Source organism: Balaenoptera borealis, assembly GCF_965194805.1.
Source record: "Balaenoptera borealis genome assembly, chromosome: 17".
NCBI classification, from domain to species: domain Eukaryota; kingdom Metazoa; phylum Chordata; class Mammalia; order Artiodactyla; family Balaenopteridae; genus Balaenoptera; species Balaenoptera borealis.
Window position 1 is genome coordinate 21741263 of NC_138876.1, and position 18284 is coordinate 21759546.

Consider the following 18284-nt stretch of genomic DNA (forward strand, 5'->3'; position numbering starts at 1 on the left):
CACAAAGTTTGAATTGATATTTTGCTGATTTATAATTGGCTTAGGTTAGGCTTCTCTTAAACAGATCTCTCTGCTTGTTGAAAACCAGTCTATGTATCTAGAAGTTACCTCTTTCACCTTAATGGTGTGTACATATGCATATTTTCTGGTAATTTTTGTATGTGTGCAGCGACATCTGTGAATTGAGTTGAAGAGTGACCGTATCAACAAGAGATTAGAATTTAAAGTCAGGAGGTGCTCAGGCTTATAGTGTGTGGATTTTTTCTTTTTCTTTTCCTTTCAGAGCCACTTAACCATGCTTCATTCAGTCCATATTTTTTTTAATGTACCCCAAAGAACATGCTAAAATCAAGATATAGTATGTCCACACCATTCTGTCAACTCAGGAGCACTGTCAAAAAAGGAATTTAAATTAGTTCGTTCTTCTTTGTGCAACTCCATACAGTAAATTGCAGTGATTGCTGTATTTTAAAATAATTTCCCTTAATTTTTTCTTTATTTGATGTTTTTTGAATTAAAAGCAAATACATGCTTATTAAGACTAAGTAAATAATACAAAGATTTATAGAAGAAAAGGTATGTCCTTCCACACCATTCTTGTTCATACAAACATAAATGCATAACTGCACGTATGTAATACATTTTTATTAGTACTTTTTAAAACTCTTTCTAACCCTTTGTGTGTCATGGGCCTCTGGGAATCTGGCAAATGCCATGGACATTTTTTCCAAGAAAATGCCCTTAAGTATGTAGACACAAAATATTGCATTTGATTTTAAGAGGTTCTTAGATCTCTTCAAGTTCATTTGTGACCTTCAGGTTTGAATGTTTGCTTTTAGGGTTTATAGACTTGGAGAAGTATACTTGTTAATGTAGAATTTTGGGTAGTGTGGATTCTTTTTTTAGCCATGTCTTTTTTTTGGGGGTGTGTGTTTGTTTGTAAACATGTAAACATCCAATTTCTGGTGAATTAGTTTTACATAAACAGATTTTTCTAGGTAACTGAAATTGTCTATTAATTACCTAATTAATCTGATTAAATTCTAAAGTACTTTAAAAGAAAAATTCTGAATGTTATACTTTGACTTCTAAAATAATACAGATTTGTTTTTGATTTATTTTGATTTATTTTTGATTACTTAGGCTTATTATAAACTTGAGTTATTTTGAACTTGAGTTTATATATACACATATAAAATATAAATAATATCAGAATATAGCAGTGGTTCTTAATCTAGTTCCTTGGGCCTTATAGCATTTCAGGGGATCTTTGAACTCTGAAATTGGGGATAAAATTTGGAGTGGGTACATATGAATTGTTTCTTCATCATATAGACATTTAAAAAGTACATACAGTTTTTTTTAAAGTTAAGGTATTATTTATTTATACACAATAAAACCCACTCATTTTAAATGTACAGTTTGATGAACTTTAGTAGTTGTAAATAATTATATAATGGGAACCACAATTATACAGTTATTTGTGACCTTCTGCTCTCGGTATCCTCCCCCTCACCTTGGCCCCAAGGCAACCACTTATCAGCTGTGGTTTCGCCTTTTCTAGAATTCCATATAAAGGAAGTCATATAGTACATAGCATTTTGTTGACTTCTTTCACTCAGTATAATGTTTTTGAGATTCCCTGTTGTTGTATTGATACTTTGTTCCTTTTTAGTGCTGAGTAGTATTCCATAGAATGGATGGCCTATTGCAGTTGTTTATCCACCTGTGTTTGGTAGACTTTTGGGTTGCTTCCAGGTTTTGGCTCTTATGAATAGTGCTTCTGTGAGCATTTGTGAACATATTTTTGTGTGAATATGTTTTTATTCTTCTTGGGTAAATTCTGAGGAGTAAGAATTTGGATCATGTAGTAAGTTTATATTTAACTCTACGATATTGCAATTACTGTTTTCTCTCTTTCCACCAACAATTTTCATGGAGCTCTAGCTTTTTGGAAAGGTCTTAGTTTCCACTTCCTTGAGTCAAACAAGTCAAGACCCCATCTGCTGACCCAGGACAGAGATTGGGCTGCAGACCAGTTCCTTACCCTTGGGGATTGTATCTAGGTCTGATGTACCTTTGGATACTGCTGTGTTAACTCACAGGGTTAATGCTCTGGTCTGTGAGTTTTCTCTTCTAGCTTGGTTGACTGTCTAGTTAAGCTTTTCAGAAATGCAGCTTATTCATCATTTCTCCATGCACACAGGAGTAGAGGGGGTTGAGGTACTTCGTATTCGTATATTGCAAGGCCTGAAAGTTCCAGATTCAGTTCTTAAATTACTTTTTAACTTTGAACTTCATTAGAGTTGCTACCTTGATTAGAAGAATTTTGGGTGGTAACTTCGTAGATGTATGTTTACCAGGTAAAGATTAACCTTGACAGTGGTATTAGAAATATTGCTGATTATAAAAGCCATGGCAAACGTTTCCTGAAAGGATTTTATTAACATATTGTTTCATAATTCATCAACAAAAATGATATGAAATTGTTAGTTTTGAATTATGTAGTAGTATCTTAGGATGTAACTGAGTCTGCTAGGAGATTGGGTTTATTATTTATATACCAGAGCTTTTGGTAAAAACATGAAAGTGTACTACTCCTCCCATCCTACTGTTCATCCCTCTTTAGGCCTTTTTGTTCCCTTAAAATACAACTTGTATATTTTATGAAAAGCAAATATTAGTATTTTTTTGAACTAGTGTTTAAAACCCATAGTTGGCAAATATTCACTTCACCCAGCTCTTCGTAGGGCTGACTGCTTGTTCTTCAGCTCTCTGCTCAGGGGTCATCTCAGAGAGAGGCCTTTTCCAGATCAACCTAGCTAACAGCACATTTCTCTATTTTCTTCATGGTGCTTTTAACAATGTATAAGCACGTTAATTAATTGTCATTCTGGAATAGTGGTTCTTAAACTGTGAGAATCCCCAACACTCTTTTAGAGGGTGTCCGAGATCTAAACTATTTTCGTAATAATAACTATAAACATTATTTGTCACTTTTACCCTCATTCTTTCATGAGTGTTTAATGGAGGTTTTCAGATGCTACATGATGTGTTATGTAAAAGACTGAATGCAGAAGCAGATAGGGGAATCCAGTTGTCTTTTATTAAGCTAGACATTAATAGGATTTACAAAACTATAAAACAGTGTCATTCTCCTATCCTGGTTAAAATTTATTTTTGAAAACGTAAATGTTTTACAGAAATGTGAAACAATGTCATTTTTGTATCCTGATTACGTTTTTTGTTTTGGAAAGTAGTTATTTTTCATAAAAATGTAATTTAAGTTAGTTTGTGATGCATTTATTGTTTTAAGTGAATAAGGTATTTTGAACATTTTTTGGTTTGAATTTTCATATGTAAATATCAATATAAAAGTTCTTTGAGGTCCACAGTAGTTTTTTTTTTTTTTTAAACCCAGATTTATAGAATTGCCATTACATGATGCTTTTTTTTTTAAATTTAATTTAATTTTATTTATTTATGTTTGTCTGTGTTGGATCTTCGTTTCTGTGCGAGGGCTTTCTCTAGTTGCGGCAAGCGGGGGCCACTCTTCATCGCGGTGTGCGGGCCTCTCACTATCGCGGCCTCTCTTGTTGCGGAGCACAGGCTCCAGACGCGCAGACTCAGTAGTTGTGGCTCATGGGCCCAGTTGCTCCGCGGCATGTGGGATCTTCCCAGACCAGGGCTCGAACCCGTGTCCCCTGCATTAGCAGGCAGATTCTCAACCACTGCGCCACCAGGGAAGCCCCACAGTAGTTTTTAAGAGTGTTAAAAGGGCCCTTTGATTAAAATATGTGAGAACTGATGTTCTAAAATATAAGCCCCATGAAAGTAAAGGCCTTATGTATTTGATTTAGTTTCATATTCACAGGGCCTGGCATTGCTATAACTGGCCTGTAGAAGTCACTCAGCAAATATCTGGGTGAATGGATTAATTGAGTGAATGAAAGAAGCTGAAAATAACAGAATTCTGGTGATTCTGTGCAGGACTTCCAAGTTTTTCTGTAGTAACGGGTCTTTGTAGACATCATATTTGATAGAAAATTACTCCAGTTCATCAGAAAGCATAATCTTTATTTTGGTCAGATTTAAATTGTTCCCTGGTATGGAACTGGAAGTTTCTGATGTGATTTATTTTTTATTTTTTATTTTTTATTTTTTTATTTTTATTTTTATTTATTTATTTATTTATTTTGATGTGATTTTGATTAAAGATTCTGCTAAGTGTTCCTTTCCAGGAAGGATGGAAGATTTAACCCATCATGCTTATTAATTAACTCGAAGTTTAGGTTGATTGACTTCTGGTATAATTAATTTATTTAGATATTTTAGATTATTATTCATATTTTATCCTGTAGTATTGAGAATACTTTCTGTCTTGGAAGTTAAATTCTTTGTTGCTTTTAGCCTTTTGGGCAAAGTTAGGTTTTCATTTTTTTTTTTAAATGCCAGACACTTAAAGAAATAGTATTTTGTTCATTAGAGATTAGAAACAGTCTGCTTTGCTTTTTCAAATTGTCTGCACTGAATAGTAAACAATAGTAGGAAAAAATGGTTCCTCTAGGGTACTTTCAGCAGACAGGAAGTCTGTTTACTGTCTTGCAGGTTGGGATTGTTTGGCAAGATTTGCCCATCCTGAGAACGTGCAAACTTCAGAAAACTAGGAGATGGTTCTAGAGACTGCTGACCTAGTCCAAGAGCAGTACTTACTGTGCAGGGCATATCAAGGAGGTTAATAAGCATTTAGACTCAGAATATGACAATGTTAGGGAGGTGTAGAAGAATATGGTAATTTCAGATTCTGCTGGCCAGTTTGTTTCTGTCCCGTAAGGCATAATTTGTAGAAGAATCTTCACTTACCTGCTAATTTATAGGATAAAGGAACCTGGTTGGCACTAGTTCATAAGTAGTCATAAATATGGGGTCAAGCTATAAAGAGTAAGTTTTACTCTGCTGTAGACACGTGAATACTTCTCAGATGAACTGCTCACATTACCTTTCCTCTCATTTTTTTATTGTAGGGATCCTTCCAAGTAGGGCTTGAGCTTCTCTTTATGCTTTTATAAATAAAAGATTCATTCTTGGGTCTGTATTTCTCAGTGTACTCACTTTTTAGCAACACAGGGAGTCGTAAAACAGGAAAGAAAACTTGTGGTTTAACCAGTTGAGTGCATTGCAATCACCTGAGAAGTTAGAACAAAAGGACTTCCCTGGTGGCGCAGTGGTTGAGAGTTCGCCTGCCAGTGCAGGGGACACGGGTTCAAGCCCTCGTCTGGGAAGGTCCCACATGCCGCGGAGCAACTAAGCCCATGTACCACAACCACTGAGCCCTTATGCCACAACTACTAAGCCCGTGTGCCTAGAGCCCACGCTCCGCGACAAGAGAAGCCACCTCAATGAGAAGCCCATGCACTGCAACAAAGAGTAGCCCCTGCTCCCCGCAACTACAGAAAGCCTGCGCACAGCAACGAAGACCCAACACAGCCAAAAAAACAAAAACAAAAAAAACCACCTCATTAAAAAAAAACAACAAAAAACAGAACAAAAAAGGAAGGCTGGTCCATACCACCTCATTAAAAGTTAGAGTGAAGTAGGATGTTAGAATCACCTGGAGAATCTAAAAACAAAAATAGAAACCCAAACCAAAAAAAAAAAAAGCCCACAAAACCCCAAACCCAAAAAACCAGTATAGGAACCCCAACCCAGGTTAACTAACTCTGATTTTCAGGGATTGGGTTTCAGGCATCAGTATTTTAAAAATATCGATGGCTGTCATATGTAGCCGGGGTGAAGACCTCTCTTCATTTATTTAAAAAAGCTCCCCAGGTCATTTTGATACGCTAAGAACATTTGTGATGCTTATAAACAAAATATAGAGGGGTATGTTTTTGTTTTGGGGAGCTATGAAGCTTTCCATGTACCTTGCTTTCAAGAGTCAGGACAGGTAGCATGACATCAATAAACAGGATTAATTAAGAGTATATCAGCACTGTTTTATGGACAGAAACATATGATTGGTTGGAGGGAGAGAAAAATGAAAGGCCAGTGAGCATGACTGAAACAGGACATGTGTGGTGGAACGTTCCCATCTTGTGGCTTGTGAGGATAGTGCTGCTAAAGATAAAGAGCTGAATCGCATTCTTACAATCAGTGGCAGTTTCCTGTTCATGCTACTTCTTGTTGTCAGGGCACAAAAAATGTGACCACCAGTACCATTCCCTCAGTCTTTTTGCTGCAGGTCCCTGTAAATCCTTCACTGAACTTTTCTTACTCCATGCAGAAACCCTGCGTCTACAACTTAGTTACAGAGACTTCTTCCAGAGCTGTTGCCCCTGCATTCTGTTTCAGCCTTGTTATGAAAAACATATTTGGAGCCTAAAGTTACTCAGTTACTGTGAAGTAAGTAATTAAACGTACCTTGGTGTCAGAAGTCAATCTCCCTTTCCTGATTTAATAAATCTCTGTCAGATTATCTGTTTCCTCCTCTGTAAAATGGGAAAATAATATTACTGACTTTGTAGAGTGATTGTGAGGATTAAATGAGTAATTGCATGTGAGGCACTTGGTGGAGTGCTTGACATAAGTGATTGATAAATGTTTACCATTCATTCCTTTAGCAAATATATTTTGAGTATTTTTTATGTGCTAGTACCTGTGTTGGGTGTTGAAGATGCGGTGAGTAAAAGCATCCCTTCATTTTTACGAGGACATTTAAGAGGGGAGGCCATGAGCAGTACATGGATTCTTACTTATAAATACCAATAATATGTGGAATGTTTTTTTATGTACAGTAAGTTCTTGGTTATTTGGGTAGAATATCAGAAGGCTGTATGTCAGTAGGTTCCCTCTGCTCAGGAGTTTCCTTTTGACATCTAAATGAGCCTACTCTGAAGTTTGTAATGCAATTCTAGTACATTATTTTTTGAACTAAAGAATTGAGATTTTAATGTGTATATAGGAAATAGGAAGGCTATAAAATGTCAAAGTGAAGAATGAGTTTGCTTAGTTTTGATAAAGTTTTTTTTTTCTGAATGTTTTATTTCATCAGATTTTATTTAATTGGTAAGATCATTTTAGTGATCACCAGGCCTTTTCTAAAGGCTTCTATTTTGGACAGCCATAAATGCTAGAGAGAATTCATCTTTAAAATTGAAATACTCTTTCCTGAAACTGTCACCTGTGGTCCTTAGTTTGCCTTTCAAAGTAAGACGCATCCTCTAGTGCTTCACTATTTGGAAAGTGCTCTTTGTGAGTGTCCCTAGCGTGGAGAGAGATCTGAATTCATTGAACTGGTTCTCATCACAGAGTTTTAAACTCTCTCTCTCTTATAATTAGCCCTTTTGGGGTATACTTATTCATGTTGATGGTGTTTAGCCGATGGTTAAACCGCTGTGCTTTTCCCGTTGCTCGGTTGAATACTGTTACTGGTAAATTTTCTCTTGATTGTCATAGAGAACTGGCTGTAACAGGTCAGCGATGCTAGAAGGAGTGAGATAATCATTTCTTTTGCTTGGAGCGCTGTGCTTCTGTGGAGCTGTATAAGTTGCGTTGATTCTTGGGGCAAGCATATGAGGCTGCTATGCTGTTTGGTTACATTGCTCCCAATCCCTTTACAGTTCACTTTGGTAAGAGTGAAGACAGTGTTTCAATATAAGATATTTTTACACTATGCTAATTTGTTTTTAAACATAATAATTATTTTTTCTCACCTCTATTTTCTTTATAAAAGGAAATAAGGTTATTTTGGCCTGGCTTTTTGTGAAACTATGCTGGGCCCTAGTCATCAATACTCCTTTTTGCACACACAGGAACCAGCTGTTAGGAATCAGTTCTAGGATTTGTGCAAAGATCTACGTTAAGTTCAGATACCTTCTAGCATCTCTCATTTACTTTGATTTCAACTGTGGTTCAGTGATCTCATTAATAGGGTTAAGTATCCAGGAAACTAGGTAAACTACACAAGTTGGTAGGTGTATTTGTGATAACTCTTTATCAGTTTTATTTATCCCTTCTTAGTCATTCATGTTTCTTCTGTTCTTTAAGTGTGTGAAATGATTGTTCTTGGCAGAGAGTCAAGTTGAATAGGAATTAAACAGTTCTGTTTTCTTTTTATTGATAAAGTCAGTAATATTGATGATTTATTGAGCATTTATTACATGGCAGACCCTGTGTGAAGTGTTTACTGTACATTTTCTCATTTTTAATAGTGTCAATAATGCTATGAAGTAGCTCCATTTTGCAAGTCAGAAGTCTAAGACTTAGGAAGATTAAATAGCTTTCCCAAGGTCACAGCTAATAAATGCTAGAGCTGTAAATCATTCCTATTCCTGCATGACCCCTTAAGCCCATTTTGTGCCTTTCAAGAAGTGGAGAGGTCTTTTATACAGGAATGTGTAAGGTTTGTACACTCGCGCCACTTCACAGCATTGAAGTAGTACACCAGCTAGTACTGCCAGTCCTACATTAAGCTCTTTTCCCTGCTGACAGCTTGCTGTTCTTAGGAGGTCTGGATCTTACACTGGTGTAAAGTCTTTTTGGGTCTGTTCATCACAGAGTCTTTGCTTCATATCTGTTCCTAACTCATGGTTTTAATTATTAAGTTACTGATATGAAAGTCATCTCCTTGTTAAAGTATGCACATGAGCTTTGGAGTTTGACTTGGTTTAAATCTTGGTTCTACCATTTCCTGGATGTGTGATCTTTAGTCATGTGCTCCTCTCTGCTTCAGTTTTCTTATTTGTAAAATGAGTATAATAATGCCTTTTCCCTAAGGTAGTTGTGAGAATTACGTGATTGATAATACATGTAAAATAATTAGAATACTGCCTGGCACATGATGTTCAATAATTGTAACCTGTGTTACTAACTAGTTACCAATGATTTATTTCTGTCAATAATATACTTGTTCTAAATGAAACGCTAATCAGTAAGATACTCATTATCATTTTGTTGTTAGACTTATTTTTTCCCTCTGAGGACTTTCTGTTATATTTTAGACTGTATTGCCCTTTAGTCTTCAGGCCATGGGCTTGTACTGAATAATAGACTACTATTAATAAATACTATGTGCCAAGCACTATTCAAAGCCCATTAATGTATTACCAATCTCATGTTGTAGGAATTATTATTAATCATTACTGTTACTGTGAACTTTTAAATTAATTGCCTGTTCAATGATGTTACCTCTTTATCTTTATGGAAATATTAAAGGAGAGAGTAATAGTAAGAGCTGACTAATCCATTAGAGATTATTTGGTGTATCCTTCTGGTTGAGAAAAATTAGGTAGTGCTAGAGACTGGGTTCTCTTTGTGTTCTCTGTTACCAAGCAGATTCTTCTTAGATACATGTTCCCATTGTTGCTTCCTCTGATTAATTAGATGCTCTGTTCAGGAACCATCTTGAGGTGTTGAGAATTTGTCAGAGGGTTCTGCTTTTAGGTGTTCAGATAATTGAGGTCTTTATCTCTGTGTTTTAATGATACTTTTATCATCTGTGGCAGGAAATTATCTTACTATTAACAAAGGTTAACAGGATCACTTTGTAATGATCTCAGGTTGAGGTGATGTTGTTTGATTTGACTGAAGGAACTCTTGGATGGCAGACCTTTAGGGAGCCTTGACTTGAAGGTTGTGAGTGCTATACATGGACATTTTTGACATGTCTTCAAATTCCAAGAGTTTCAGATGTACATTTAGACTATGTAAGACTCTATTATTTATGTAAGGGTAAAGGAAATGATTTGTAAGGAATTTGGTTAGGCACGTTTTATTTTTTCTTTGAAATAAAGGAAGTGTAAACTATAAGATGGTATTTAAGCTTCTTTCTGTTTTTTTTCTTTTAGGTGGTATTAAAGATTATCAAACATTACCAAGAAGAAGGACAGGGAACTGAGGTGGTTCAAGGAGTGCTTTTGGGCCTTGTTGTAGAAGATCGGCTTGAAATTACCAACTGCTTTCCTTTCCCCCAGCACACTGAAGATGATGCTGACTTTGATGAAGGTAAGGGTACTCGTCTTACTGTGTCTTTGCAGTGCGCACAAATGGTTATTAATCCAATGTTCACCATAACCTTGGATAATCTGTTATTGGGAGTCTATCAGGGTAGCCTAGTTCTGAGTTTCTTGAAAAAAAAAATTATACAAATTCTCTGAAATGAAGATTTATTATCAAAAACTTCACTAGTTTGGCCTTTACTTATTTGGAATTTGTGATTCTGATAATTTGGATAGGAGCTGTGCTGATGTTAACTTTCCCATTATGAAACCAGCTTGCCAAATACATTGTGAAGGACAGGGATTGTCATTGTGTCCAATACCCATTTCCTACTATAGTATTTGGCTTACTGTTTAAGAAAAGATGAGTTGAGCTATCTACTTCAGAAAGACGGCACTCCTTAAGCATTTCAGGAGCATTTTATTTTTGTGCTACAGGTATAATTGCTTTGTTAGCAAAGGCTAATAGTAGTTAAAAGCTCATCCCAAACGCCAAGGTCAGCATCCTAAAGGATTTAAAAAAAAATGTAGTTGAAAATAATTTCTCACTTGTCTGAACTCTCAGAACTCATTTTGTACATACCTTTTTTTTTTAATGGCAGTTAAGACAAATAACATTTATCAGCTTAATTATTTTTAAGTGTACAATAGTGTTAACTTTATGCCACTTGTTGTGCAGCAGATCTCTAGAACTTCCATTTTGCAAAAACTTAAACTCCATATCCATTGACCACTCCTCCCCTTTTTGCCCTCCCCGAACCCCTAGCAGCCACCATTCTACTTTCTGTTTCTAAGAGGTTGACTGCTTTAGATACCACTTATAAGTGGAATCGTGCAGTATTTGTCTTTTTGTGACTGGCTTATTTCACTTAGCTTAAGGTCCTTAAATCTCATTCATGTTGTAGCATATGGCAGGAGTTCCTTCATTTTTAAGGCTGAATAATACTCCCTTGTATGTATATACTGTACTTTCTTTTTCCATTCATTCATTGATGGATATTTAGATGGTTTTTACCTCTTGGCTACTGTGAATAATGCTGCAAATGTCTCTTCAAGATCTTATTTTCAGTTCTCTTGGATATATAATCTTGTCAGAAGTGGGATTTGCTGGATTGTGTGATAATTCTGTATGTAATTTTTTTTGTAGAACTTTCATAGTGTTTTCCACAGTGACTACACCAGTTGACATTCTCACCAACAGTGCGTGAGGGGTCCTTTTTCTCGATCTTCTTGCCAACACTTGTTATTTGTTGTCTTATTGATGATAGCCATTCCGACAGGTGTGAGGCAATCTTTCATTGTGGTTTTGATTTACATTTCCTTGATATTAGTGATGTTGAGCATCTCTTCATATGCTTGTTGGCCATTTTTATGTTTTCTTTAGAAGGAGAAATATTTATTCAAGTCCTTTGCTAATTTTTTAGGATTTCTTTTGTTGTTGTTGCTCAGCTGAAGGAGTTCTTTATATATTCTGGATATTAACTCCTCCTCGTATGTATGGTTTGTAGATGTTTTGTTCCTTTCACTCTTTTGTTTCCTTTGTTGCGCAGAAGCTTTAATATAATTTGACTTATCTATTTTTGGTTTTGTTGCCTTTGCTTTTGGTGTAACATCCAAGAAACCATTGCCAAGACCAATGTTATGAAGGTTCTTCCCTGTATTTTCTTCTAGGAGTTTTATGCCAGTGCCGTACTCTTTTGATTATTGTTGCTTTGTAATATGTTTTGGAATCAAGAAGTGTGAGGTCTCCAACTTTATTTTTCTTTCTCAAGATTATTTTGGCTATTTAGGGTCCTTTGGGATTCCATACAAATTTTAGATGGTTTTTTCCTATTTCTGCCAAAAAAAAAAATGCCATTGGGATTTTGATAGGGATTGCATTGAATCTGTAGATCACATTGGGTAGTATGGACATTTTAACAATATTAAATCTTCTAGTCCATGAATACAGGCTGGATGTCTTTCCATTTATGTGTGTCGTCTTTACTTTCTTTCAGCAGTGTTTTGTAGTTTTCAGTGTACAAGTGTTGTGCTGCATTGGTTGAGTTTGTTCCTAAGTATTTCATTCTTTTTTGGTGCTATTGTAAATGAGATTGTCTTTTAAGTTTCTTTTTATCATTCATTTTCTATATAACTTTTAATTGATCAACTTTAACTTTGATAAAATGTTATCTCATTTGACTTCACATCCTTATAGTACCTTGAACATTTAATAACACAAAGTATATTCTTACTGAGGTTAATACCTTGATATTTCAGTTTGGTCTGCACATCTTTTTTGCATTAAGATAATACTTCTAGAAACTAACCAAGGCTGTTTTATTTTAGGCACTTAAGTATTTGCATTATTAAAAAACTTTCGTGCAATATGCATTTTATTTTGTTTTATTTTAAGCCAGTCAGGGTCTCCTTGTTTCATTTGAACTACTGTAATATTAATATTAAATGTGTGTAATACTCACATAGGATTATGGTTGGGATTTCTCTTCAGTCTGTTTTGGCAGTATTAAGTTATCTCTATTCCCATATTCACCAGCCTATCTGGAGATACTTAATTATAATTCAGTAATAACTATTTTAGATCTGGAAGACAAGGGAGAAGACCAGGGATTGTTAGCCCAATTTCTTTGATTTACAGGTTAGGAGCCTGAGAGGTTCATTTGAAGTGACTTACTCAGTTTCCTTGTTAGTGGCACAGTTGGGAGCAGAATCCATTCCTGAACAGTTTGCGTTGTCACGTGGCTTTCTCGGGTAATTAATTTTGTTTTATAAAATTCTCAATTTAGAATATGAGCAAGAAATAGCTGTTCAGTGCAAATATGGTAGATGAACAAAGCAAAATGTCTGACTAATTTTAGATCTTGATCATTGGAAGCTAACTTTTTTTTCCTGTTTTTAAAAAAAAAAATTTTTTTTATTATTAGTCATCCATTTTATACATATCAGTGTATACATGTCAATCCCAATCGCCCAATTCATCACAGCACCACCACCCGCCCCCTGCCGCTTTCCCCCCTTGGTGTCCATATGTTTGTTCTCTACATCTGTGTCTCAATTTCTGCCCTGCAAACCGGTTCATCTATACCATTTTTCTAGGTTCCACATATATGTGTTAATATACGATATTTGTTTTTCTCTTTCTGACTTAGTTTACTCTGTTTGATAGTCTCTAGATCCATCCACATCTCTACAAATGACACAATTTCGTTCCTTTTTATGGCTGAGTAATATTCCATTGTGTATATGTACCACATCTTCTTTATCCATTCGTCTGTCGATGGGCATTTAGGTTGCTTCCATGACCTGGCTATGGTAAATAGTGCTGCAATGAACATTGGGGTGCATGTGTCTTTTGGAATTATGGTTTTCTCTGGGTATATGCCCAGTAGTGGGATTGCTGGGTCATATGGTAATTCTATTTTTAGTTTTTTAAGGAACCTCCATACTGTTCTCCATGGAAGCTGACTTCTTTTATGGACTTGAGATAATTGGCCTTTGTACCTTTTCATTAACATGTGCTTTAAGAAGCTCATTAAAAAATGGTTTAATAACACCAAGATTAGAACAGACTTCAATTTAATGTTAAATAATAAAAAAAAATTACAGGGCATTGTTTGCTGTATATTATATGTGCATTTCCTATAATCATTTACATAGTTGAAGGTTTTATCAGTCCCATTTTCCAGATTAGGAAACTGAGGCCAATTTGTCCAGAATCATTTAACTGGCAATTGGTAGAATAGGGATTGAGATCTTTGGGTTCCTGGTCCCAAATCCCATGATTTTCCCACTAAAATGGTGTTGATTTTAGAAATTTAATGAAGTAGAAGCCAGTGATTAAAGGGTGTTGAGTGCAGAGCATCATTATTCTATATCATAAATTTGTTTTTGGGAAAAACACCTGAATTTGAATTAGATTTTCTTGGTTTGCCTTTGGAAGCTAGTAGGTTTTGCCATTTTTCTTATGTATGTGAATAATCTAAGACAATGCTCTGTATTTCTTCATAGCCTCCTGTAGTAGTTTTAAATTTTAGGTTCTCTCACTTAATCCATTTATTTAAGTTTTTTCGATGTGAACCATTTTCTAAAGTCTTTATTGAATTTGTTACAATATTGCTTCTGTTTTATGTTTCGGTGTTTTGGTGGAGAGGCATTTGGGATCTTAGCTCCCCGACCAGGGATTGAACCCGCACCCCCTGTATTGGAAGGCGAAGTCTTAACCTCTGGACTGCCAGGGAAGTCCCCATTTATTTATCTTAATGGGCATTGGTATGCAGTCACCATTAGATGTTTATCAAACCTTGATAAAAGCTAAATTTTCCCATTATAGTCCTGCATGTTGATTATTTTAAATCGTGCTAAAGTAAAGGCCTGTTGTTTTGCTTACTGCTATTCTGGTATTATATGCTTGCTAAAACTAGTATTTATTCAGGGAAGGATCTTTTCCTCTGCTTTTCACCCTATGGAAGTAAAATACTCACTGAACATTTAATAAGTTTAGTGATTATGTATTTCGAGTTGTGTTAGGTTGGTTTTTTTTGGTTTGTGTGTTTTTGTGCCTCGTGTAAAGTTGAGATTTCTAATCTGTGGTCCAAAAGAGAGATGTTTTAAATTAGGGCCTGGCAAATTTTGATCTGTGGGCCTGCTTTTGCATATAAAGTTTTATTGAAACACTCTCATGCCCATTCACTTATGTATTTTCTGTGACTGTGTTCCTGCTACAGTGGCTTAGTTGAGTAGTTGTGACAGAGACCATATGGGCACCGAGCCTGAATGTTTTTTTTTTTTTTTTTTACTGTCTGGTTCTTTAAGAAAGTTTGACTACTTCTTTTTTATATATAACTTTTTCTTGTTATTTTCCTGCTCTCAAAAGTTAAAGATAGCTCCTTCTTTTCATCATAAATTGATGGCTTTTTGTTTGTTACTTATTCCTTCTAGATGTTGCCCTTGACATGGACTCTCATCCAGAATGTATTATGGGCACTGTAATGAAAATGCTGGTATTATCAGGTGTTTGTTTCTCTGATGCACCTGGAAGGTATCAGAATGGTATTCACTTAAATTTTAATGCATTTTTCTTTTCAAAAAAATCCCACATATTATTGATATTTGTGGGGACTGTCTGTGGATAACAGGGAAGAAAGGCTTTCAATTAATGGTTGTAGACTTGTGACCAGGTATTGTGGAAAGGTAGTGGTATGAGGCCTGAAAACCCGGGTGGAAATTTCAGCTCTATACTTAGGATCTGTGTGACGCCGAATAATTCACTTCTGAACCTGTTTTTATCTGACTCGCTAATGTTTTTCATCAAGCACGTATTAATTGCTTATATACTGAACATTGGGAACATAGCTGAAGGATAATTTCCTTATGAGATTAACTTTCTGAGTAGTGCTACCATGGATGATGTTACAATAAGCTGATACAGAAAACAAGAAACATTTGTGGCATGAAGTTTCTCTTGTTTCTTTCCATGAATTCACATTTTTTTTTGCATATGTGATAACTTCTCCTTTGAGTGGTTTAAATCTCGATAAACTTTTATGTTACAGAATTTACTTTCTAGAGAGATAATATGCTCATATTAGAGAATATATGATATTTAAAAAATTAAGTAGAAAAACTCATATTAAAATTCCCATTAGGGGGCACTATTATCAAGCTTAGGAGAACTGGAGACTAATTTGTTTTCTCAGACATGCAACCCGAGGCTTGCTGAAAGGGAAAAATATTTTCATCCGATAAGATTCAGATACTGTTTTATACAACTGAATTCCTTAAATATGTTATAAAGTGCAGTGAATTAAACACAGATCCAATAACTCACTGTCTTGTTTTTCAGCAGACTAAATCAATATAATATTGTAGGTGATACAAGAAGCTTACTTTATTCTGCATCAGAGCCAAATCCATAATTTTCATATTTGGAATAGACAATTTTTTAAATTTTGCTCCTTTAAGTCAGTCACAAAGGATGATCCTTGGCCTTCAAATAAGTTTCTTTCAGAAATGAAGCATGAAGACTGTATTGTGCTACTAAAATGCAGTTAGGGGAATGAAGTGATGCCTAACTGAGACAGTATTGACGTGTGCAGCATGTGTAATTACTGAAGTAATTCCACACAGTGAAGTGATATGTACACACACATAGCTCTTAACCTCTCTGTTTATTTTCAGGTACTTGAAAATTATTTTCTTAAACTCAAGTTTAGTGTTAGAGCAGGAAACACTACTAAAGACTGTGTTATACGCTATCATTTTATCATTAAGCTACCAACAGAAGAGCAGTAAGTAGTATCGTCTTAAACAGACTCTTCAAAGGCTAAAATAAGAATTGGCAAAAATGTAATTAAAATAAATGTAATCACAGTAATTTTTCATGGCATAGGTGTTACTTTTCTGTCACTGGGTTCGGAGAGAGTGGGTTTGTATAGTTATATTACTTGCAATACTTTCTGCATAGGTAAGCTATATTTTACACTGGAGAAAGTCTCTGCTTAATTACTTGCTTCCTGAAGTCTCGCCTTCCTTCTCCTTAGTTTGCTTGCAGCCCACACCGAGTGCAAAACTGCTTTAACCCTAGCTGATGATCACTATTTCGGCTTTGTATTGCTTTTGAGTTCAGGGAAGGGTTGAGTCAGAATGGAGAAAGCTTTTCATGTTTTTTCAGACAGATGGGGACATTTTGTAAAAAGACATGATGTTTACTTATTATTTTGTATTATCTTCCATCTGTATGAACAGTCATTGATCACTGTGGTCTGTTTGACAGATTTCGTTTTTTTAAAAATCCTGTTTTATTGCTTTTTTCCCCCCCAAAGAGCTTTTCTTGGTGGAAATATTGGAAATATTATATATAGATAGTTTTGAAGTGTGTTTTGAAACTTACTGGAGAAGTAGGAGCATGTGTACTTTGTGACCTCAGATCATCAAGTGGAGGTATGATAATGTTTCAGATATCAGAAAAAAAATTCCTTTTCAGCTTTTATCCAGCAAATTGCATTGAGTAGGTGGTGAAAAAAAATTACATTGAGTGGGTGGTGAAAAAGATACAGATATGAAATCCTAGTTACTGCTTTGAAAGATTTTAAGTGGGAGAGACAAGTGTGTAAATAAAGAATTGTGAAACAGAATTAATCTAAGTCTAATGTGAGGAAGGGAAAAAATGATGGCAACACTCAGATATGAGCTACTAATTCCTTTTGGAGGATGACATCACAGGGGAGGTAAAGTTTGAGTTTGTAGGTGGTTATTAGTTGCATTTTAAGTAATTTTTAAGGAAGTTATGTTTTGTGAGTTTGTTCCAATTATTCACATTTCTGGGCCCTCATAAATACCACAAGCATCTCTAGAATTTAATATATATTCATTTTGGCATATTTATTGTTCAGAGCTAATTATGTTCCTTGATAATATTTTTCAGATTTTGTTGCTGATTTTATATTAGGTGGAGAAGTTGTTTTTGACATCTAGACTCTTTCGATACGTAAAAAGATGCGTGACAATAATAACTGAGTGCCTTGTTTATAGAAACTCAGGACCCATGCTGCAGTTAGCTCTATTTAAAATATTTAATAAATATTTAAATAGGATACTTAATAAATTTTAAATATTTATTAACCTATTTCATATATATTTCATTTTAAATGAAACATTTTATAGTCAGGTAACTAGAGAGAATCTGTACACTGAATTATGGCACAGTTCTCCAGGGTACTGATGTCTTTGTTGTTTTTCATGGTAGTATTTTGAAAATGTTAAACCATTCACATTGAGTGAGTTATCACTGAATATTCAGGGTAATGAACTTTAAATTATTGCTTAAATTATTTTGCTCACTCAGAAAGCTATAGTTTGAGATTTGAAACTAACTTAAAAACCTTAACCTTACTTTATATGTTTAGTTTTGGCTTATTAGGGTGATTAGAATATGAGAAGTAGAATCCAGATATAAAGCATCAGTCCTGATTATTTTTATGCCTTTTTTGTTCTTTCAGTTTGGGCGTCTCAAGATTTTAAATACAAGAGTAGGAACAAAGTCTGACTTCATTTTAAAAGCTTGAAAAATATTTTTGTGTTTATTGCATGTTTTAAAATTTAGGGTTTTTTCCCCCTTTTAAATGAGAAACTCCTGTGCATGGAAGGATATACTATTGAAAATGTGGTCAAGGTAAAAGATTTTTCTGCTTTAAGAAATTAAAGTGCTTTACACTGTACCCTCCCTCGGTCCCTAAAGCGTAAGTGCTATGGTTTGGAAAGAAGCCAAGTAAAACCTGTTCAAATTTTGTC

The 18284-nt window shown here is 35.1% G+C and overlaps 1 protein-coding gene across 1 annotated transcript in view; it reads left to right on the top strand.

Moving 5' to 3' along the window:
• EIF3H (eukaryotic translation initiation factor 3 subunit H) overlaps window positions 1-18284 on the top strand; it is an 86410-nt gene that overhangs the window by 9413 nt on the left and 58713 nt on the right. Inside the window, exon 2 of the mRNA XM_082364417.1 lies at window positions 9846-10002. Within this exon, the coding sequence (XP_082220543.1) occupies window positions 9846-10002 (157 nt within the window). The remainder of the gene's footprint in view (window positions 1-9845; window positions 10003-18284) is intronic.